The sequence below is a fragment of the Dreissena polymorpha genome, chromosome 9 (genome assembly GCF_020536995.1).
Source record: "Dreissena polymorpha isolate Duluth1 chromosome 9, UMN_Dpol_1.0, whole genome shotgun sequence".
In the NCBI taxonomy this organism is placed as follows: domain Eukaryota; kingdom Metazoa; phylum Mollusca; class Bivalvia; order Myida; family Dreissenidae; genus Dreissena; species Dreissena polymorpha.
The window spans coordinates 67,659,694-67,684,800 of record NC_068363.1 but is presented as its reverse complement, the minus strand read 5'-3'; the positions used below and the strand labels follow the sequence as shown (position 1 = coordinate 67,684,800).

At 37.7% G+C, this 25,107-nt stretch overlaps 1 protein-coding gene across 19 annotated transcripts in view; it reads right to left on the bottom strand.

Annotated features, from left to right (window-relative positions):
* The window catches only part of LOC127845662 (uncharacterized), a 110,478-nt gene that overhangs the window by 68,001 nt on the left and 17,370 nt on the right, over window positions 1-25,107 (bottom strand). For 3 of the 19 annotated variants that reach the window (XM_052376687.1, XM_052376688.1, XM_052376689.1), the window contains exons 4-11: window positions 24,149-24,201; window positions 22,135-22,248; window positions 17,229-17,525; window positions 7,831-8,091; window positions 7,425-7,529; window positions 3,243-3,301; window positions 2,386-2,446; window positions 987-1,110 (exon numbers count right to left, since the gene is read on the bottom strand). In XM_052376687.1, the coding sequence (XP_052232647.1) occupies window positions 987-1,110; window positions 2,386-2,446; window positions 3,243-3,301; window positions 7,425-7,529; window positions 7,831-8,091; window positions 17,229-17,525; window positions 22,135-22,248; window positions 24,149-24,201 (1,074 nt within the window). Of the gene's footprint in view, window positions 1-986; window positions 1,111-2,385; window positions 2,447-3,242; window positions 3,302-7,424; window positions 7,530-7,830; window positions 8,092-17,228; window positions 17,526-22,134; window positions 22,249-22,666; window positions 22,683-22,744; window positions 22,761-22,822; window positions 22,839-22,900; window positions 22,917-22,978; window positions 22,995-23,056; window positions 23,091-23,134; window positions 23,151-23,212; window positions 23,247-23,290; window positions 23,307-23,368; window positions 23,403-23,446; window positions 23,463-23,602; window positions 23,619-23,680; window positions 23,733-23,914; window positions 23,931-23,992; window positions 24,009-24,070; window positions 24,087-24,148; window positions 24,202-25,107 lie in introns of those variants that run through there. The other 16 variants (XM_052376695.1, XM_052376696.1, XM_052376697.1 and 13 more) reach the window with 16 other exon arrangements.

Below are 25,107 nucleotides of genomic sequence, written 5' to 3'. Positions count from 1 at the left end.
TATACCCAGACTTGCACATAGCCTATAATTAATCATAATGCACACACATGAAGGCAGGCAGAAATCATTTCCCTGCAACTATTTGGTACGACATAAGCTTCATCAGGCATTTCTGTCTGCAGCATTGTTCAGAGGGTTTCCTATATTTTTCAAAATACATTTAAACAAGAACATTCGCATAAATCTTCAATTTATCAAACTAAAATTAGCAGAGCAGCAATTTGTCAGTCCAAATATTAAATATTTTTTACGGATTGCAATGATGTAATTTTTTCATGGTATAAGCAATCCCAGGTCCATCCCAGGACCTAGGTTCAAGTCCAAATCAAGCACCTTGCTCAAGTTTTCTCCAAGACATCAAGAACTGGTTCCTCCCATTCAATGGATATATTTAAGTGTCTCTACAAGTCTAAGGGTAAAGATGCAACCAAAATTCTATAAATTTAAACATATCTTGAGTAGTGTCACACACATGACTAATACCCCGGCTTTTGCGGGGAACACTGGGATCAACATTTGCAATGTTGGATGTAGATGACATTTTGTAAGTCCCCCTGCTTATTTGGGGAACACTAGGATCAACAACATTTCCAATGTAGGATGTAGATGACCTTTTGTATGCCCCCCTGCTTTTGTGGGGAACACTGGGATCAACAACATTTGCAATGTTGGATGTAGATGACATCTTGTAAGTCCCCCTGCTAATGTGTTGGATGTAGATGACATTTTGTAAGTCCCCCTGCTAATGTGGGGAACACTGGGATCAACAACATTTGCAATGTTGGATGTAGATGACATATTGTAAGTTCCACTTTAATTGTTTGTGACTCGTGAAAGAGGTCCAATGCACAATAATTTATGCAGACAGAACAACCTCCATACCAACTGACCTACTCACTACTGACATTTCCAATAATCCCTCTGCCTTTTGATTGTTTTTTATTTTCATAAACCAATCAAATATACAGTCAACATTGGATATATACCTATCAGATCCACTGGTTCCATCACCACCCCCACCCCCGTCTCCAGGCACAGGGGAGTTAACTACGTCACCTTCCGCAGACTGGCGTTGGGTCATTGGAAAACGATTATCTTCCCCTACCAATCCTACAAAGCAGTAAGCAGCAATAAATGGTGGTTATTTGTAGTTGTGTTTTTTTCTTCTATTAAGAAATTTGACTATCAATGAAAAACATGAGATGTTTTTGTCAGAAACACAATGCCCCCTACTGCGCCGCTTTGATTGATTTATTTATTTTTATCATTTGGCAGGTACAGATAATTATCTCCCTTAAAAGCTTATTACTTCCCTTGGATTTTTTTTTACCTTTGACCTTGAAGAATGACCTTTACCTTTCACCACTCAAAATGTGCAGCCCCAAGATATACACATGCCTGCCAAATATCAAGTTGCTATCTAAAGCGACATAAAAGTTATGAGCATTTTTCGAAACCTAAACGCAAAGTGTGACGGACAGACAGACAAACAGTCCAATCACTATATGCCCCCAAAATCGCTATATGCCCTCCTTCTGGGGCATAAAAATTATTACAAAAACCTATACAACTTTCACAATCACCTTTAAGTTTTAGTTTTATAAATGACCCTTTGAAATTGAATGCCAACTGGTACTGAACACACATAAGTTAATACCAGAAACACAAATGTCTTACGTGTAAAACAAGACAAAAATGTGTCAGCACACAGACTGGGCATAGTAAAACCTGGTTTCTATAAAGAACAAGTATCATTGAAAATGATGGATGCTCCCCTTATGAAGGCGCTGTGAGAAACTGTAACCAAAGTGTGACCTTGAGAAAATCTATTATTAGCCTCGGTGACCTTGACCCCAGTGACCTTAAAAGGTAGAGGTCCATGCAAGGTACCTACATACCAAATATGTAAGAGATCGGTAAAATATTGAAAGCGCTATGAGAAACTGTAACAAAAGTGTGACGGAAAGTGTGACGGAAGGAAGTAAGTAAGTAAGGACAAACTGGCAACTATATGCTCCCTGAAAATAAGCACAATTCTACATTCTGAAATGGTCAAATTTCTGACACTTGCAAACCAATAACTAAAGGTCATCTATGATTGCCAGACGTATAAGTGAAACTTTGCTCTAAGAAAGAATTAAATGCTTATGCGTAAAGTGTCAACCCAGATCAGCCTGTGTAATCTGCACAGGCTCATCCTGGATGACATCGCCTTAGCAAGGTTTTCGCTAAGGAAAGACTCCCTTTAAACAGAAATACTTGACAGAGGAAGGTGTCGTCTTTGATTAGCCTGTGCAGACTGCATAGGCTAATCTGGGACAAGACTTTACGCACGTGCATTAAACCCTGTAATCAAAGAGCAAGATACTCAAGTGTTTACACTACCTGGTCTAGATGTGCCCTGTTGCCAGGCCTGACCGGCTGCCTCATGTCTCATTCCCTGAGCCTGTGAACAGAAACAGTAATGTGGAAACACGGTCTTTTCAGATTACTTAGAACTTTATTATATGAGTTTCATGGTGTGGAAATTCAAAGTCATTATTATTAAATCGCTTGTACAAGTCTGTTTTCTGAAAAGATCTAACATTCAAGTCTAATGGAGATTTTTTAATCTCTCCATAATAATTTAATATATTTATCCAAAAGTCTGCTGACTGCAAGATGTCAACATTATACATAACTCTAATGCAACCGTACATGCCTGCCACTGTGACATTGTGGCATGTAGCTAGCACTGATTAACATATCACCTCTTGATTTATAGCCAAAACTTCACAAACCTCTTCAAACACATGATGAGCAGATTAGTTACGTTGTAATAAGACACTTCCCATAAATAATCACAGTTTCTGAATGGCTATTGGATAAACAATAAAATCAAAGTCGATTGGTAAAATTTAAGGACCAACATAAAGATGCATGTCTTTAGTCATAAGTCACTGTTCCCACTTATGCAACCTGTCATATATATGAGCCTCGCTTTGGGAAAACAGGGTTTAATGCATGTGTGTAGTGTCTTTCAAGATTAGCCAGTGCAGTCAGCACAGGCTAATCAGGGAACGACACTTTCCATCTTAACTTGATTTTTACTAAGAAGAGACTTCTGTTAAAGGAAATATGCCATACAAGTGGAAAGTGTTGTCCCTAATTAGCCTGTGTGGTTTGCACAGGCTAATTTGGGGCAGCGCTGTATGCAAATGCATACAGCCCCATTCTTCCAGAAAAGAGCTCTTATGTTTTACCTTTCTGGCCTGTTCTAGCTCGTCCTCTGTGTCTACTTCACTGCCACTGCCACTACCACCTACAGCATATACAGGATTCACAGGGTCTCAACTGTCAAATTACATAATTAAGCAAAAGTAAAAAGCTAACAGCAAATCTTCTCACACAGATTGTGCACAAGCTTCATACATTTCTAGACAATTAACATTTTGACCTTAATACATGTGAGAATCCGAGTTTGCAAATGTGAAATTATATAGCCTTTTCAAAAACAAACAAGGGACAAAATTGTCACAAAACCAGGTTTTCAACTCAAATTGTGACCTTGACCTTGAAGATATTGACGTAATTCTTTCGCGCGACACACCATCGAATGATGGTGAACAAACGTGCCAAATGATTATAAAATCTGACAATGATTGACATAATTATGGCCCGGACAAGCTCATTTATGGCCATTTATGATCTTTGAACTCAAAGTGTGCCCTTGACGTTGGAGATATTGACCTAATTCTTTCGCGCGACACACCATCCAATGATGGTGAACGATTGTGCCAAATGATTATAAAATCTCACAATGAACGACCGGAAAAGCTTGTTCTGCCCGCCCGCCCGCCTGCCTGCCGCCGACATTCTCCAATCTAATAACCAGTTTTTTCCTTCATAAAACCTGGTTAAAAAGGATCCATATTACCATACTTGAATTTTTTTAGTGAGCTAAATCTATTTATTAACATTTCACTTATTTAAGTGTTGTTTTTCAAACACAAAATAAACAAGAGGAGCAAGATGGCCCTAGTTCGCTCACCTGAGAGGAGTCGGTTCATTCAATCTTTACCTAATGTCAAACTTGACCTAGATATTGACCAGACAAACATCCTGGTCAAGTTTCATCATTATTGAACCAAAACTCTGGTGTAGGGAGTGTTTTTACTATTGTAAGATTTGAAATGGTGACCTATCATCAAACTTGACTGAGATCTTTCGGCAACTTTGATAAAGAATGCTTGAGAAATGTGAATGCTAGAATGTTTACAAACCAAATCTGGACAGACGGACAGCGGACAAAGACCAGTCCTAAAACCTCACCTGAGCAAAGGTAAGCTAAAAAGTGTGTTTCACCGATCTGAGCCATTTTCCAACTTGTACAAGAAATAAATAAAACCAATGTATTGACTAAGTTTCACAATGATTAGGCAAGATATGTGACTTCCATAGTGTTCAATCACAAGGTTTCTCTCTATATAGTATCATAAGGAAAACTGCCCCATCCCCCTGGCAGCCATGTTTATTGACCCATCGGGACCATTTGCAAACTCATCTGAGATATATATAAAAACCAATCTTTTCACCACGTTTCATGATGATTGGGCAAAAAACGTGCGTTTTAGAGTGTTCACAAGCTTTTTTTTACTATATAAATATAAGAAAACTCCCCCCCCCAACAGCCATGCTATTCAACTGACCGGAACCATTTTCCAACTCAACTCTCGTATCAAGGAAACAAATGTTCTGACCAAATTTCATGAAAATTGGGCAAAAAATGTGACTTCTAGAGTGTTTACAGGGTTTCTCTATAGCCATATAAGAAAACCGCCCGCCCACTGGCTGCCATGTTTTTCAACAGACTAGAACCACTTTTGAACTTAACCAACATATCAGTAAGACAGACATTTAGACAAAGTTACATGAAGATTGGGCATTAAATGTGACTTCTACAGTGTTTACAAGCTTTTTCTTTTTTTTTGACCTAGTGACCTAGTTTTTGACCAAGCATGACCCAGTTTCGAACTGGATCGAGATATCATTGGGACAAATCTTATGACCAAGTTTCATGAAGATCGGACAATAAATGTGGCCTCTAGAGTGCTTACGAACAAATGTGGACAGACGACGGGCGGACAGACGACGGACAAAGACCGGTCACAAAAGCTCCCCAGAGCAATCAGGTGAGCTACAAAAAACATCCAACCTCGAATAACAATTAAAACATAAATGATACACAAATCTACAGTGCATCATTATGAAAACATTAATAATCAAAGGGGAGTAACTACTGTAAAATTAAATGCAATATTTAGAAGAATTGTCTCGCATGTTACATGACGTTAATTCATGATTGTTTAACAAGCCTTTTTACCATATAAGTATAAGGAAAACTGCCGTCCCCCTGGCAACCATGTTTTTCAACCGCCCGGAACCATTTTCAAACTTAACTCAAGTATCTAGGAAACAATAGTTCTGACAAAATTTCATGAAAATTGGGCTAAAAATGTGACTTCTAGAGTGTTGACATGTTTTCACTATAAACATATACAGAAAAATGCCCCGCCCACTGGCGGCCATGTTTTTTTTACCGGTCTTGACCATTTTCAAGCTCGTCCGAGAAATCAATAAAACCAATGTTTTGACCAAATTTCATGATGATTGAGCAAAAATTGTGACTTCCAGAGTGTTTACAAGGTTTCTCTATAGCCAAATAAGGAAAACTGCCCCAACCACTGGCGGCCATGTTTTTCAACGGACCGGAACCACTTTTGAACTCAACCAACATATCATTCAGACAAACATTTTGACAAAGTTACATGAAGATTGGGCATGAAATGTGACTTCTACAGTGTTTACAAGTTTTTTCTCTTTTTTTACCTAGTGACCTAGTTTTTGACTAGGCACGACCCAGTTTCGAACTCGACCGAGATTTCATTTTGACAAAGCTTCTGACCAAGTTTCATGAAGATCGACAATAAATGTGGCCTCTAGAGTGTTTACTTGCAAATGTTAACGGATGGACGGACAGACGGACGGACGACAGACAAAGACTGGTCACAAAAGATCACCTGAGCAATCAGGTGAGCTAAAAAGCTTCTTGTTCATTAAATCAATTGCATAATTTTACGGGCACATAACCCTGGAACATATTATAAGACCTACACAAAAGTAATGTTATTTAATATCAAGAGATGTGTTTGTCAGAAACACAATGACCCCTATTGCGCCCCTTTGAAGCCATATATTTGACCTTTTACCTTGAAGGATGACCTTGACCTTTCACCACTCATAAATGTGCAGCTCCATGCGATACACATGCATGCCAAATATCAAGTTCCTATCTTCAATAATGCAAGTTATTGCAAAACTATAACCATTCATGAATGAATGAATGACAGACAGACAGGACAAAAACAATAAGCCCCCGATCTTTCGATCTAGGAGCATAAAAAAAACTGCTACAATTTTTTTTTGGATGCACAGACAACTGTTAACAACATTAAGAACACATGGACTTAACTATCAAAATTTGCCAAAGTTTAAGGTCATATAACTATCGAAAGAGTATTGTGACATACAGAAAAACAACATCTTGCATGTCAACATAGTATAAACAATATTTTAAAAAAGTTCATGTTAATACAAAGAAATCTGAGATCCTTTAACAGTTAACAACAAAATACATATTTACAATGAGGTAAGTATCCAAAATATGCCTAAGTTCAAGAACACATAACTCTGAAAAGATACCACAAAATACACCATATATATACTTCTACCTTGTATAAACCTAATACATGTATCTATTAAGTTTCATGCTATACACAGGGACTAGTTCCAGACAGAAAACAAGAGCTGTCACCATAGGATGACTTATGCCCCCTATAAAGGCTTGATAGAAGTTATAAGCTTTTTTTGAAACCTAAACGCAGATTTCAAAACCTAAACGCGGACCCTCAGTTCAAGGTCAAAGTCACAGGGGTCGAAATTTGTGTGCGTATGGAAAGGCCTTGCCCATATATACATGCATGCCAAATATAAAATTGCTATCTGAAGCGACATAGAAGTTATGAGCATTTTTCTAAACCTAAACGCAAAGTGTGACAGACAGACGGACAGTCCGATCACTATATGCCCTCCTTCGGGGGCATAAAAACACATACAGCATGACTGACCAACCAACCAACACGTCCACTGAGATGCTGAACATGACTGACCAACCAACCAACACGTCCACTGAGATGCTGAACATGACTGACCAACCAACCAACACGTCCACTGAGATGCAGCTGAACATGACTGACCAACCAACCAACACGTCCACTGAGATGCAGCTGAACATGACTGACCAACTAACCAACACGTCCACTGAGATGCTGAACATGACTGACCAACTAAGATGTATCTTAAAATGTCAAATCCATCATTATTACCGTCAAAGAGGCTGACTTTGCTCAGGTAGGGGAGCTTCCTCTGAGACTGCTCTTCCCCCGTTGTACCAGGCCGCAGGTAAATGGAATCCAGCACAATCTCCTCGACTGAATTCACACAAAGAAAAGGATACCCGTTAAGTACTTAGTGTCAACACTTACATTTTTAATTTATAGATGAGATTGGTTTTGTTTATAAATCAATAAAAACAATAAAGATTAATGAACACTTTTCAATAAAGCTTCAAAATGGCTTAAATCTCTAACATGAAACTTTCTAATTATTTGCTAATGGATGTGTGAATGACAAGAGATATTTTGATACAATCATGATAAAACATATTGAATCCATCATTTCTAACTTCCTTCCAAATTTGGAACAAAAAACTTTTTTGCAAGACATTCAAACCTGAGGACCCTTCAGCACCAGCAGCCACCTTGTTGTACCTCGCAGCCCTCGGTGTAGAGTTAGTGGGAGTCTTCACCGGGCTGCCCTCGTCACTTTCCCCACCGACACTGCAGTTCATCTCCCCAAAGTCGTCGTCGAGCCCCTGCAGTTCCTCGGCCTCAAACTCAACGTTGTACACGCTCACCTCTCCGTCCTCCCCCTCCTCCCCTATGGTGCCTTGGCCAAACAGGGACTGTCTGATGGCCGCAAGCATTGGGGGATCTGTAACAGGTCAATATGAGTAGCATTCTGAGAAAACTGGGCTTAATGCATGTGCATAAAGTGTCGTCCCAGATTAGCCTGTGCAGTCCGCACAGGCTAATCAGGGACAACACTTTCCGCTTTTATGGTATTTTTAGTTTCAATTAAGTCCCTCTTTACTGAACATCATTTAGGCGGAGAGTGTCGTCCCTGATCAGCCTGGATATACAGAATAGTTTATTTCCAATTAAGCATATACTGTGAAACCATTTATTTTCGTCAGCACGAAATTTCGTCCTTTTAAAAAAAATGACTATTTCGTCAGGACTTAAATTCGCCCATTTCTGGTTTTGAAAAAAAGCGTCTGATTTGTTCGTAATGTTTGTAATACGCGGTTGGGAAAAAATCGTGCTGGGGAAAGAGGGGTGACACTTAGTAGTCACTAGCAGGAGGTGGGCCTTGTTTGGCATATGCCAATTAACAAGTCTGTTATTTCAGGTGATAGTAACTGTCCCTTATTATTTTATGTCATTGACACGTTCTTTGTTATGATTAGCGGATAAGTGGGACTGAATAACCTTTAACGAGTGTTTTAAACAACGAAGCCAATTACCAATTAGTCTTTTTCCATTACAATCACGGACAACCAAACACAAATCAATATGTTCTTTATTAATTTGTAATAAAAGCGCAGAATATATTTCAGTCAGGTGTTGATCACACATCGTCATATTTTAATTGCGTTTAATAGTATTGTCTTTAATCCGGATTCGCCGCGTGTTGGCTGTATAATCTGCAACACCCCTGAAAAACACAATACACACAATGGGTAATAAAGTTGTTAACAATTAGCGCTAATCAACACTAATATACCTAAACGAAGTCGACGCATTCGATACAGCCTTATTGCATTTGCGTTTTACAAGAAATGTTAGTTGTCAGTACACGGTATAATGTACACCTCTTTGTGTCAAAACCGGATTTAACTTGAGTGTGAATAGTCGACTGTTTCATGTTCTTTGTATCAATACCATCCGGGTATCTGTACTATAAGTATACCAGTCTACAAACAAGGTGCGCGCTTCCGCATATGGGTTTGCGGACGTTAAAAAAATTGACCTACGGTTTAGCGTTCATGCCGGCGAACGCATTTAGCAATATACCTCGTTTTTTTTCACTATTTCTTTACTTGCAAAAATACTAGTGGCTTATAACTTACCTTGCAATCTTTTTTCTCGAATCATGCGAGTGTGCGAGTGTTAATTTCGAGCCCTGTGTATATGCGTGGATTACGCTGGATTTAAATGCCTCATGCCTACGGTAATTCAGTCTTATTTGTTTCAAATATGGGGCATGATTGTTCGTTAGGATCTTGATTTCGTCCATGGGTCGAAGGATGAAAAAGACGAAAATTAATGTCTGACGAATAATAATGGTTTCACAGAATACAGCTTATCATCATAAACATACATATGCAATGAGAGCATGCATTACAATTAAATACAAAACATATGTCATTTCCAAGAAAGATAGATTTAAAAAGGAATGAAATACAGCATGTTTCAGTGAGAATGTCACGTGGATAAGGTGAATACATAGTGCCCACATTATGTAAAAACGTAGTCAAATAATTATTACAAGTATTACACTATTTTAAGCTTATTGACTTTGTGAAAAATATATAACTTATAATGCATATATACCGTAATAACTCTATGTATTCGGACACTTAAAAATAATAATTTTTTTTCGTGTCCGAAGACTTAGATACGAAAAATATTAACAAAATACAGGTGTCCGAAAACTTAGAGTCGAAAATGAAAGTGTCCGAAAATAGCGTCAATTGTATCAACGACTACCGGTAATTGCACGCGCTTGTAAAATACCATGCCGTATAGTATAAATTACAGTTATACATGTTTGAACTGCATTTTAAATAATTGTAAATGCTTAATTTATTTGACAGAAAGTTACTTCAAGGTCGTACTTTGACCAACGAGTTCAAAAATGAGCATGTTATGTATAGATACACGATTGTATGAACCTGTAATTAACGCAATAAAAAAAGCAAACTATGAATTCTTTGTTTGTTCATTTCCGATAGTTGTTGTGTAACACCTTCCATTGTTCGTAAAACTTGTAATAGGGTGCATCACAATTTGAAACATTTAGTATTTGTCACAGTTATTTTACTGATAAGGGGAAGTACCATTGCGGTAGATAATTGAACTGTTAATTGGCACTACCCCTGGTAATTGTCATAACACTTTTGCTATCGGGCGAAACCATTGTTTAATACCGGTTTACAAGGTTATTTACCCAATAACGCAAATGTAACGGTCCATTGCCCTAAGGCATTCACCCGCAATGTTTTATGATGTTAATCTGGTTGTAAAACCCCATGATCGAAGTGTCATTAGATATCAAAAACAGGTTCGAAATTTGGTAAAATATGTAAAATATACTGTCCGAAAACTTAGAGACATAAATAACGGACGAAAACTCGTGTGTCCGAAAATAAAGAGTCACGAAAAATAATTATTTTTGCTAAAAAAGGGGGTGTCCGAAAACTTAGAGTAATTACGGTAAGACATGTTCTCTCATTTTGAACAAAACATGGCTATAAACAAGAGGGCATGAAAGGCCCAAAGACTCTCACCTAAGATAACAAGATCTTATTGGGACAAATCTTCTGACCAAGTTTCACGAAGATCGGAAAATAAATGTGGCCTCTAGATTATTAACAAGGTTTTACTATAGCCATATAAGGAAAAATGCCCCGCCCCCTGGCAGCCATGTTTTTCAACCAACCGGCATCATTTTTGAACTCGTCCAAGATATTATAGCAGACAGTAAATGTGGCCTCTAGAGTGTTAACAAGATTTTACTATAGCCATATAAGGAACTAGAAATGGCGCGGCAGAGGCCGACGCGTATCCCCACGCCGAATGTTTGACCTAGGTGTGCCCCAGGGTTGGTAATGGGGCCATGCATAGCTGAGATTGACCGTATTGTCATAAGAGAAGTTCATCATCAATTAGAAGTGAATTGGTGTAGAAATGAAGAAGTTATAGTAAAAGGCAATTTTGGGTGGGTGTGACATATGTGGGCAGGGCGCCCCAGGGTTGGTAATTGTGCCATAGTTGAGATTGACCGTATTGTCATAAGAGAAGTTCAGTATCAATTTAAAGTGAATCGGTGTAGAAATGAAGAAATTATAGTAAAAGGCAATTTTGGGCGGGTGTGGTCTATGTGGGCGGGGCCCCAGGGTTGGTAATGGGGCCATGCATAGTTGAGATTGACCGTATTGTCATAAGAGAGGTTCAGTATCAATTTGAAGTGAATCGGTGTAGAAATGAAGAAATTATAGTAAAAGGCAATTTTGGGTGGGTGTGGTCTATGTGGGCGGGGCGCCCCAGGGTTGGTAATGGGGCCATGCATAGTTGAGATTGACTGTATTGTCATAAGAGAAGTTCAATATCAATTTGAAGTGAATCGGTGTAGAAATGAAGAAATTATAGTAAAGGCAATTTTGGGTGGGTGTGGTCTATGTGGGCGGGGCCCCAGGGTTGGTTATGGGGCCATGCATAGTTGAGATTGACCCTAATGTCATAAGAGAAGTTCAGTATCAATTTGAAGTGAATCCGTGTAGAAATGAAAAAATTATAGTAAAGGCAATTTTTTGGTGGGTGTGGCCTATGTGGGCGGGCGCCCCAGGGTTGGGATTGGGGCCATGCATAGTTGAGATTGACCCTAATGTCATAACAAAAGTTCAGTATCAATTTGAAGTGAATCCGTGTAGAAATGAAAAAATTATAGTAAATGGAAATTTTTGGTGGGTGTGGCCTATGTGGGCGGGGCGCCCCAGGGTTGGGAATGGGGCCATGCATGGTTGAGATTGACCGTATTGTCATAAGAGAGGTCCAGTATCAATTTGAAGTGAATCGGTGTAGAAATAAAGAAGTAAATGTAAAATAACCTAAAAAAATGAGTGATAATTTCTGACGCGGCCCCACCCCAACCGCTATAACTTTTGACCCAGGGGTCAGATCAAAATTCCAAATAGTGCAGGGTCGCACATATCCTCATAGCTACCATGTGTGTAAGTTTCAAGGTTCTAGTGCTTTTAGTGTAGGAGGAGATAGTGGCCAGGACGGACGGACAGACGGACGGACGGACGGCGGAGATAACCACAATATCCCCACCTTTTTTTCAAAAAGCGTGGGGATAAAAATGGCCCGCCCCTTGGAAGCCATTTATTTCAAGCAAACATAATTATTTTCGAACTCATCCAAGATATCATTGAGACCAATCTTCTGACCAAATTTCATGAAGATTGGAAATAAATCCTGCCTCTAGTGTGTTAACACGGTTTTACAATAGCCATATAAGGAAAAATGCCCTGTCCCTGGTGGCCATGTTTTTAAAGCAACCAAAACCATTTTCTAACTCATCCAAGATATCATTGGGACAAATCTTCTGACCAAGTTTCATGATGATCGGAAAATAAATGTGACCTTTAGAGTGTTAACACGGTTTTACTATAGCCATATAAGGACAATAGCCCCGCCCCCGTGGTGGCCATGTTTTTCAACCAACCGGCAGCATTTTTGAACTCATCCAAGATATTAATGGGATGAATCTTCTGACCGAGTTTCATGAAGATCGGACAACAAATGTGGCCTCTAGAGTGTTAACAAGATTTTACTATATCCTTATATAGCCATATAAGGAAAAATGCCCCGCCCCTTGGTGGCCATGTTTGTCTAGCAAACGTAACCATTTTCGAACTCATCCAAGATATCATTAAGACAAATCTTCTGACCATATTTCATCAAGATTGGACAATAAATGTGGCCTCTAGAGTGTTAACAAGGTTTTACTATATATAGCCATATAAGGAAAAATGCCCCGCCCCCTGGCAGCCATGTTTTTAAACCAACCGGCATCATTTTCGAACTCGTCCATGATATTATTGGGATGAATCTTCTGACCAAGTTTCATGAAGAATGGACAATAAATGTGGCCTCTAGAGTGTTAACAAGATTTTAATATAGCCATATACAGCCATATAAGGAAAAATGCCCCGCCCCTTGGCAGCCATGTTTTTCAAGCAAGTGACCATTTTGAACACATCCAAGATATCAGTGGGTCAAATCTTCTGAGCAAGTTTAATGAAGATTGGAAAATAAATGTGGCCTCTAGAGTGTTAACAAGGTTCTACTATAGCCATATAAAGAAAAATACCCCGCCCCCCTGGCGGCCATGTTTTTCAACCAACCGGCATCATTTGGCCTCTATACTGTTAACAAGATTTTACTATAGCCATATAAGGAAAAATGCCTGGCCCCTTGGCAGCCATGTTTTTCAAGCAAACGTAACCATTTTCAAACTCATTTAAGATATCATTGAGACCAATCTTCTGACCAAATTTCATGAAGATTGGACAATGAACTTGGCCTCTAGAGAGTTAACAAGTCAAATGTTGACGACAACGCACAACGGACAAAAGGCGATCACAAAAGTTCACCATGAGCACGTTGTGCTCAGGTGAGCTAAAAAGCAAGTAAATCCTCCTATTGAAAATTAGCAACTTGCAATGACAAAACACGGACTGCCAAATGGGTGTCAGCATCAAATCTGAGATATGGTAAGTATACATGTATCAGCCAATAGAAGTGTCCTGTCGAAGGGAAAGTAATTAACAAATATTTTAGGCATTTTGAAGCACTCGCTCTTTAAAAGCTCTGGTGTGCAAAAGCAAGGGATTGTAATATTCCATGCAGACACAACCCACACAACCAGAGGACTTAACAAGCTTTGTTTTCACATCCAAGTTTAACCCTTCACCGCTTAGATACGTATGTTGACGAATTTGTAGTCCCTTAGAAAGTTCAATTTTATTAAAGGCCTTTCTTACTAGATTCAAGTTTTAAAGGCTTCATTTTAAACCCCTAAATACTAATGAGCAGCAAACAGCATAAAACCTGAACAGACTGCGAGTTACTTGCAGGCTGTTCTGGTTTTATGCTGTTTGCACATATCCAGATTCACTTTGCTTCTGAGTGGGAAAGGGTTAATATCATACAACATAACATGAAACATATAAATTAAAAAAAAAACAGGGGCTGTTTGTAAAACATGCATGCCCCCCATATGGGCTCTCCGTTGTAGTGACAGCCATTGTGTGAATGTTTTTTGTCACTGTGACCTTGAAATAAAATCCAATAAGTATCATGGAATCATTTACTTACTAAGATGAAATTCTCTATACATTCTGTCTACAATTTATGACACTTATGTCAATGACCTGTGAAATGTATCCAATTAAAAGTGCAAAAACCAATCAGGAGCTATACTAATCAATTATATCCATTATATGATTGAGTCTTTGATTTTTTGGATTCCTTTCACACATTTTGACTTATTTGACAATATGTAAAACATGCACACAATTTGTAATATTTTATTTATTAATTAATGGTAATGAAACATGTCATTTATAGCAGTTAACTCCCCTAGTCAATGACCACCATAGATAGCAATGCAATCTGATTAAAAATAGCCAAGGCTAGTGTTGTGTATTGGGCAAATGTATATAAGTGCAACTTTACCACATGACCAGTATCATGTGTTTACCACACACAGAAGTCAGGTATGTAATAGACCATTAATTCCACTCCCAACTTTGGCCACTTGCCAAGATACTGACCAGTATCAGATGGGGTTGTGAAATGGTGTAAACAGTGAACACCAGTCCATGTAATACTGGCCTACCACTTGTACTAGTTGGTTTGGAGTTAATACAGTTATGCATGTACAAATGAGACATTAAGCTCAAAAGTTAATTATATGTGCGCTCTGAAAACTAACCAGAGGAGTGGGTTGAAATTTACAATCTTTACTTGGCATTTGAGGAAATCTGAACTCTCAGGGTTTGGATAGAACATCCCCAAATTAACTTTTCTTTACACTGTTGTTATTTTTGTTCAATACACAAATATTAACCTAACTTTACAAATCCTGTACAGTAAAGGAAACTAAATCTAAGTTGATATTTTAATATGCTTGATCCTATTTATGTATTAACATTGTTTTATACATACAAACTGTGTTGCTGTTCTTCAACTAACAAGCAGATTAAAAATTAATTATATTTTTATGTATAATTTGAATTGACAAAATTAAATGCAAGATGTGTAGCAAGAATTACATGTTTGATTTATTGTCAGTGAACCGTGACATTTTCTAAATGTTTCAGACCACCAGTTTGTCAAAGCTATCAACATCTTGGATGGTCAAGCTAAATAGAATTGACCCAGCAAAACACAACTGTCCTGTTGCCATATCATATTACATTGGTTGTTTAAATGTTAAATTCTCTCGTCATTTCCATAAACATAGTATTTACTGGCACAAAAACAAAGGCTTACACATCATTATGAATGAACATGTGTCAAAAATTCAATTTGTAAGTCTCTTAACTGGACATTGTGGAAACAGAATAAAATATGGGCTGTCCGTTGTAGTGGCAGCCATTGTGTGAATACGTTTTTTGTCACTGTGACCTTGACCTTTGACCTAGTGACCTGAAAATCAATAGGGGTCATCTGCGAGTCACGATCAATGTACCTATGAAGTGTCATGATCCTAGGCATAGGCGTTCTTGAGTTATCATCCAAAAATCATTTTACTATTTCGGGTCACCGTGACCTTGACCTTTGACCTAGTGACCTCAAAATCAATAGGGGTCATCTGCGAGTCATGATCAATCTACCCATGAAGTTTCATGATCCTAGGCGTATGCATTCTTGAGTTATCATCTGGAAACCATTTTACTATTTCGGGTCAACGTGACCTTGACCTTTGACCTAGTGACCTAAAAATCAATAGGGGTCATCTGCGAGTCTTGATCAATCTACCCATGAAGTTTCATGATCCTAGGCGTATGCATTCTTGAGTTATCATCCGGAAACCATTTTACTATTTCGGGTCACCGTGACCTTGACCTTTGACCTAGTGACCTCAAAATCAATAGGGGTCATCTGCAAGTCATGATCAATATACCCATGAAGTTTCATGATCCTAGGCGTATGCGTTCTAGAGTTATCTTCTGGAAACCATTTTACTATTTCGGGTCACCGTGACCTTGACCTTTGACCTAGTGACCTCAAAATCAATAGGGGTCATCTGCAAGTCATGATCAATCTACCCATGAAGTTTCATGATCCTAGGCGTATGCGTTCTTGAGTTATCATCCGAAAACCATTTTACTATTTCGGGTCACCATGACCTTTACCTTTGACCAAGTGACCTCAAAATCAATAGGGGTCATCTGCGAGTCTTGATCAATCTACCCATGAAGTTTCATGATCCTAGGCGTATGCATTCTTGAGTTATCATCCGGAAACCATTTTACTATTTCGGATCACCGTGACCTTGACCTTTGACCTAAAAATCAATAGGAGTCATCTGCGAGTCATGATCAATCTACCCATGAAGTTTCATGATCCTAGGCGTATGCATTCTTGAGTTATCATCCGGAAACCATTTTACTATTTCGGGTCACCGTGACCTTGACCTTTGACCTAGAACTACAACTCAAAATGTGCATTGCTACTGACTGTTCATCACAGTTACCCCCTTGTTTCTAAATCATCTATTTTTAGTCGTGGCGACCTTGACCTTGAATATATCAACGTAATTCTTTCGAGCGACACACCGTCCAATGATGGTGAACAAATGTACCAAATGATTTTAAAATCTGACAATGAATACTAAAATACGGCCCGGACAAGCTCTTTTATGGCCATTTTTGACCTTTGAACTCAAAGTGTGACCTTGACCTTGGAGAAATCGACATAATACTTTCAAGCGACACACCGTCCAATGATGCTGAACAAATGTGCCAAATGATATTAAAATCTTACAATGAACAACATAGTTATTGCCCAGACAAGCTTGTTCCGCCTGCCTGCCCGCATTTGCAGATCTAATAACCAGGTTTTTCCTTAGGAAAACCTGGTTAATGGCATATACAGTCATATGTTTATATATTATATTTTTGTCTTACATTTATAACCTCAGTGACATAGTTAAAACAATCATATTTGAACACTTTCAACATTAACAAACATATTCATATTAAGAATACATACCATTTTTTGTTGGCACAGACATGTTTTTTTTCACAGTGTTAATCTGTGATCTTGCAAACGGCTGATCAGACTTGAAATCTTGACCTGTGGACGAGGATCCATCAAAACGCTGCGATGATCCATCCAATCGCTGGGAGGAGCCTTCTAGCTTGGTGGTCGTCGTTTCGCTCAAATGAGGCGAGTCTTTCCCTTGCCTTGAGGCACTTTCCGATTTTCTAGTGTTTGAGTTGTTCGATACTTGGCTATTGTTGTTGAATGGCACAGGCCTCATATCTTCCACCTTCTTAGTTTCAGAGGCTGAATAAACATTGGGAATAACAATTTTAAAGATAACAATATTTTAATATGAAACAATAAACTGTCGGAGACGGGTGATGCTCCCCAAAGTTTTTTTTGTCACAATATTGCACTATATATTCAGAAAAAAGGAAACGTCTTGAGGGGCATAACTTTGGACAAAATAATACGATGGATGGTTTAGCAACTTAAAAATCTCAAAGGGTCATAACTCTCTAAATAAATCATCTAACCAGAACCCACTAATAACATGCGCATCTCCTCAAGGTAGTTAAGCTTCCCAAAAAGCTTCATTGAAGGTCACAGTGACCTTGACCTTTGACCTAGTGACCCAACAAGAGATGTGTTTGTCAGAAACACAATGCCCCCTCCTACGCCGCATCGAAATAAAATTTCTATTTATCATTTGGCAGGTATAGAAATCATCTCCCTTTAAAAGTTATTACTTCCCTTGAATTTTGTCTAATCCAACCAGGGGGGTGGGGGGGGGGGAGTGTCTCACAGTCAATTATGACCATGTCAGACATCACTGACAACCAAGGCCTGTGGTTTAAAAGAGATCATAGCCAGAGTTGATCATGTATCTATGGACATAAGTCCACAGGTATGTAATAAACATCAAAGAAATTATAATTATATCATTTAAAAAAAAACTTTGACAAATCTATCATTTGGGTTATAAATAACTCTGTGAAAAATCATCCGACCAGAACCGCTGATAATATGCACATCTCCTCTTGGTAGTGAAGCTTCCCATAAAGTTTCATTGAATTCCGGTCATTAGTTGCTGAGAAATAGCCAGGACAAGAATTGCACTATATGTACAGTTAATGGAAAATTTCAAAGGGCCATAACTCTGTGAAAAATCATCCGACCAGAACTGGCTGATAATATGCACATCTCTTCTTGGTAGTGAAACTTCCCATAAAGTTTAATTGAATTCCGGTCATTAGTTGCTGAGAAATAGCCCGGACAAAAATTGTTCACGGAGGGACAGACGAAGTGGCGACTATATGCTCCCCCCAAAAAAAGTTTTTTGGGGAAGCATAAATAAGTTTTAAAGATGTCAAACATAATTGTTTAATTGTTAAGTACATTAAACAATAGAGCAAAATGAGACTTACCTAAGACCCAAATGAATGTAACTAATTTGATAAGCTTTTGCAATTTTTCAAGAACAATTAAAGTATGTGGCCAAGATGTCATAAGAAAGTATTCTGACCTTATTTTTACCCCACCTGACCTTGATTTCAAAATTATCATCAAGATAAATGTTTTAACACAGTTTCGTTTATTTTGGGCAATAATTGTCACCACTAGGGGTAGATATCAATAAATATAACAAGAAAATTTGTTGAATTGATATCCCCTGCCCATATGCTTCTTGACACAAAAGGGTTATATTTGACACTGAAAAAAGCATTTTTTCAAGATACAAAGGGCCATAACTCTGTAATTAACAGATGGTGTACAATGTCATTTGGCGTGCATCATCCTCTTATCCACATATATACTCATACCAAGTTTCAATGAAATCACCATAGCACTTCCAAGATAAGGCTCCGGACACAGAAGTGCCTATAGTAAAAAGCATTTTTTCAAGATACAAAGGGCCATAACTCTGTTTTTAACAGATGGTATACAATGCCATTTGGTGTGCATCATCCTCTTATGCATATATATACTCAAACCAAGTTTCAATGAAATCCGCCAAACCACTTCCAAGATATGGCTCCGGACACAAAAGTGCCTATAGTAAAAAGTAGGGATGGCAAAATTATTTGAATATTCGATTGAATGGTCAGTATTCGAATAACATAATTGATATTCGCATATTCACAGTTTTTTCAAACGTAACTACCTTAGTTTGTAATGACCTGCGAGCCGCTTACTAATTGGCTACTGAAATCACTTGGGATTAACATGTCTGATGTGACGTTCTCCGTGTCAAACCAGGTATGTGTATTAGAACGTTAATACACATACCTGGTCAAACTGATAACGCGGCCCGTATCAGCGTTGATTGCGCAATGCAATATACACACTCCAAGAAAGTCCCCAAACTGTTGTTTGTCAATGGGGTGCCAATTAACAGCTTCATTTGAATGGCGAATAATAATTAAGTTTCTGTGATCACAGTATGAACAGCCATTAAAATGTGTGAATTACTCAATTTGCGCATAATTTATATTTCAGCTGATCTGTCGATCAGATCTCCGACTTTTATTCATAAAATACCGGATTATTACGCTGGTGGAAAATGTATCGGCATGTTTTGTTTAGTTACAGCGCGTGCTTTCAGTGTATAAGCTCCGCCCCTTATTATTCCAGAATAACCCATTGACGATTTTCTTTGTTTATATGAAATTTGGCACGTGCTGTGTTAGAATGCTACATCGAGGCGCGCTTTACGTAACCTACGACGGGCTTCTTGGTTTCTAACCAGCATCGGGCGGCTAGGCAACGACATATGACATTATTCTCGTTTGGAAAAATACGACTTTGTGTTGGTATTGTACTTGTTGATTTTGCAAAGTGCATCAATCGTTCAGCGCGAAAAATGACAAAAGTGTGTCGTTCTGGCATTAAAGTACATTATAAAGCAAAATAAAATTATATGACATGATGTTTTTCCTTATATTTGTTCTTGAATATTTGGTGCATTTTGCATGCCTTATGATATGTTTCTTTATAAAAATGTACACGCAATCGTTACTTTAACATTTCAAATAAAAATAAAATGATATAACATGATATTTTCTCTTCTATTTGTGCCCGATTACAGTAGCGGCCATAGTATTAGCCAACAGCGATACAATTATTTGATAGCAACGTTAACAAACAGCATCGTATTCAGCATACAGATATAACTTACAAAGCAATGGAAGTTAACACAGAACAAGTTTCACTCTTTTCTGATATATTTCGCTTCAATAGGCTTTATCAAAGTTTGTTTTTACAATTAAGCTACATTTTCTTTCTATTTCTCAACACAACAATTGTATATTCAATTGTATTTCTGTGTCAATTTATATTAAATATCCCAACTGGATACGAAACTGAGTAAAAGAAGTTATACCTAGCCAGCCGTTAATGCGAATATTTGAATATTCAATTAAATGGATTTGGGAATATTCGAATACCCATATAGGAATTCGATGCCATCCCTAGTAAAAAGCATTTTTTCAAGATACAAAGGGCCATAACTCTGTTTTTAACAGATGGTGTACAATGCCATTTGGCGTGCATCATTTTCTTATGCATATATATACTCATACCAAGTTTCAATGAAATCGCCAAAGCACTTCCAAGATATGGCTCCGGACACAAAAGTGCCTATTGTAAAAGGCATTTTTTCATGATACAAAGGGCCATGACTCTGTTTTAACAGATGGTGTACAATGCCATTTGGTGTGCATTATCCTCTTATGCATATATATACTCATACGAAGTTTCAATGAAATCCGCCAAAGCACTTTCAAGATATGGCTCCTGACACAAAAGTGCCGGACGGACAGATGGACAGCTGGACGGACACACCAAAACAATATCCCTCCGCCTCTGGCGGGTGTCGGACGGATGGACAGCCGGACAGACAACGCCAAAACAATATACCTCCGCCTCTGGCAGGGGATAATTACAAAGGTTAAAGAAATTTTTGCAATAAGTAAGGCCTCCAGAGTTTCACAAGCTTTTTATTATTCTTTTTGACCCAGTGGCCTAGTTTTTGACCCTGTGTGCTTAAATGTTTAAACACAGCCAAGATATCAATGGGACTGTCCCCTAAGAGTATTAAAAAGCTGTGTTTTCAATGTTTACTTATTTTCCTGGTTTTTGATCCCACATGTCCCAGGTTGGAACACAGCAAAGATACCTTTGGAACAAATAATCTCATCAAATTTCATGAGGATTGGGCATTAGATGTGGCCTCTAGAGAATTAACAAGATTTTCAGACTTAGCTAGACAGGTCTAGCGTTTTTTTTATATCTCACCTCACCAAGTGACCATAGACAAGTTATGTTCAAAACAAGGTTCAGGAAGATTGGGAACTTAATGTAGCCTCTTTAAATATCACATAAATTTTTTCTGTAGATTGATCTAATCTGTGCCCCACATTACCTAGATTTCAAAATCTTCCAAGATATTAAAATAAATGTTCATACAAAAAGTCATTAAGATTGGGCAATAATTGTCACGTCCAGGGTGTTCACAAGCTTTTACTGTACCTTGAACTAGTGACCTTGTTTTTAACCCCAAATGACCCATTTTCAAACTCAGCCCAAACATCATTTGGAGAAATCTTCTGACCATGTTTCAGAATGAATGGGCAATAAATATGGTCTTCAGAGTGTTCAAAAGCATGTTCAATATTTGTTTCTTACCATCTATTTTTGGAACCAGAAGACCCAGTTTTCCGACTCTGGTGGGATATCATCGATACAAATATCCTAGCCATTTTCATGATGATTGGGAAATGAATGTGGCCTCCATAGTGATAATAAATTAAACGTTGATTCTGGACAAACTAAAGCTCACCATGAGCAGGTGAGCAAAATAGGTATTGAAATCTTAAATATTGCTTTAAAACTGTTTCAGCAAGTAACCTACTAGTCTTCTCCTTATATTCCTCCATAAGATTTATTCTTGCTTTCTTGTCACTGATGGCGTGTTTGGGCAGGTCAATTCTAGGTGAATCCATCAACAGATGGTTTGATGAGAGATCTAAAAAAAACAATGATGCTTTAACTACTGTACAATAACGGATTTATGTGTCAATCATTTAGAAAATTATTATTTCTCAATACTATACAATTTCCATAACTGGTATTGAATTGATAAACAGATAATTGTTTTTTGACAGTTACAGCAGAAGCAAACATATGATGGTTTACTACTGGTTCATATTTACATTACTTTTATGCACAACACTACAGAAATAACTGAATTCGTCCCACTAACAATACAACCTGATGATCGAAGGATTGTGAAAACAGGCTGATGTCATGAGATTCCTGTACCAAGATGTATCTAGAGAACTGTTGATAAATGTGTAAACCCTTACCGATATCATCCAAGTTAAGAATGCCAAGGGAAGACTTTCCTATCTAGTAGAACTGTCGATAAATGTGTAAACCCTTACCCATATCATCCAAGTTAAGAATGTATATGGAAGACTTTCCTATCTAGTAGAACTGTCGATAAATGTGTAAACCCTTACCCATATCATCCAAGTTAAGAATATATAGGAAAGACTTTCCTATCTAGAAGAACTGTCGATAAATGTGTAAACCCTTACCCATATCATCCAAGTTAAGAATGTATAGGAAAGACTTTCCTATCTAGTATAACTGTTGATAAATGTGTAAACCCTTACCCATATCATCCAAGTTAAGAATGTATAGGAAAGACTTTCCTATCTAGTAGAACTGTTGATAAATGTGTCAACCCTTACCCATATCATCCAAGTTAAGAATGCATAGGAAAGACTTTCCTATCTAGTAAAACTGTTGATAAATGTGTAAACCCTTACCCATATCATCCAAGTTAAGAATGCCTAGGGAAGACTTTCCTATCTAGTATAACTGTTGATAAATGTGTCAACCCTTACCCATATCATCCAAGTTAAGAATGCATAGGAAAGACTTTCCTATCTAGTAAAACTGTTGATAAATGTGTAAACCCTTACCCATATCATCCAAGTTAAGAATGCCTAGGGAAGACTTTCCTATCTAGTATAACTGTTGATAAATGTGTCAACCCTTACCCATATCATCCAAGTTAAGAATGCATAGGAAAGACTTTCCTATCTAGTAAAACTGTTGATAAATGTGTAAACCCTTACCCATATCATCCAAGTTAAGAATGCCTAGGGAAGACTTTCCTATCTAGTATAACTGTTGATAAATGTGTCAACCCTTACCCATATCATCCAAGTTAAGAATGCATAGGAAAGACTTTCCTATCTAGTAAAACTGTTGATAAATGTGTAAACCCTTACCCATATCATTCAAGTTAAGAATGTATAGGAAAGACTTTCCTATCTAGTAGAACTGTCGATAAATGTGTAAACCCTTACCCATATCATCCAAGTTAAGAATGTATAGGAAAGACTTTCCTATCTAGTAAAACTGTTGATAAATGTGTAAACCCTTACCCATATCATCCAAGTTAAGAATGCCTAGGGAAGACTTTCCTATCTAGAAGAACTGTTGATAAATGTGTAAACCCTAACCCATATCATCCAAGTTAGGAATGCCTAGGGAAGACTTTCCTTTCTAGTAGAACTGTTGATAAATGTGTAAACCCTTACCCATATCATTCAAGTTAAGAATGTATAGGAAAGACTTTCCTATCTAGTAGAACTGTTTATAAATTTGTCAACCCTAACCCATATCATCCAAGTTAAGAATGTATAGGAAAGACTTTCCTATCTAGTATAACTGTTGATAAATGTGTAAACCCTTACCCATATCATCCAAGTTAAGAATGTATAGGAAAGACTTTACTATCTAGTATAACTGTTGATAAATGTGTAAACCCTTACCCATATCATCCAAGTTAAGAATGTATAGGAAAGACTTTCCTATCTAGAAGAACTGTTGATTAATGTGTTAACCCTTACCCATATCATCCAAGTTAAGAATGCCTAGTGAAGACTTTCCATCCATCTCAGGCCTAGAATGCATAAAACCCGTAATATATTCATTACTATGACATACTATGATTATAGTCACATCATTTTAGAACGCAAACAAAGAACCTAGTATGGGAACAATCAGAGAAATGAAACAATGGTAAGTTTTAACATAAAATATAATAAAAACAAGGGCTGTTTGTAAAAATGCATGCCCCCATATGGGCTGTCAGTTGTAGCGGCAGCCATTGTGTGAATATGTTTTTTGTCACTGTGATCTTCACCTTTTACCTAGTGACCTGAAAATCAATAGGGGTCATCTGCCAGTCATGATCAATGTACCTATGAAGTTTCATGATCCTAGGCGTAAGCACTCTTGAGTTATCATCCGGAAACCATTTTACTGTTTGGAGTCACTGTGACCTTGACCTTTGACCTAGTGACCTGAAAATCAATAGGAGTCATCTGCCAGTCATGATCAATCTACCTATGAAGTTTCATGATCCTAGTTCTAAGCGCTCTTGAGTGATCATCCGGAAACCATCTGGTGGACGGACCGACCGACCGATGGATTGACCGACATGTGCAAAACAATATACTCCCTCTTCTTCGAAGGGGGCATGATAATTGTATTTGTATTCAAGTATGTAAAGTGATTTAACCAGTGTTTTTTCTGGCAATTTTGAGGCCGATATTCGGCTCCTTTCCACTAAAAAAAAAAATAGTATAAATTTTCCCCAATGGTGTAGAAAAAATCCCCTCTAGAAGTTATTTTTTTTTTATATAATATTATATTTTCTTATTAGAAAAAAATCTCTAATGATAAATATATCTTAAATTAATTTCATAAACAACTAACAAAGAATATAAAAAATAATATTATTTTGAATTATTATAAAGATTAAAGAGTTATATTAAATTAGTTTTTCCCCACATCTGTGGACTTT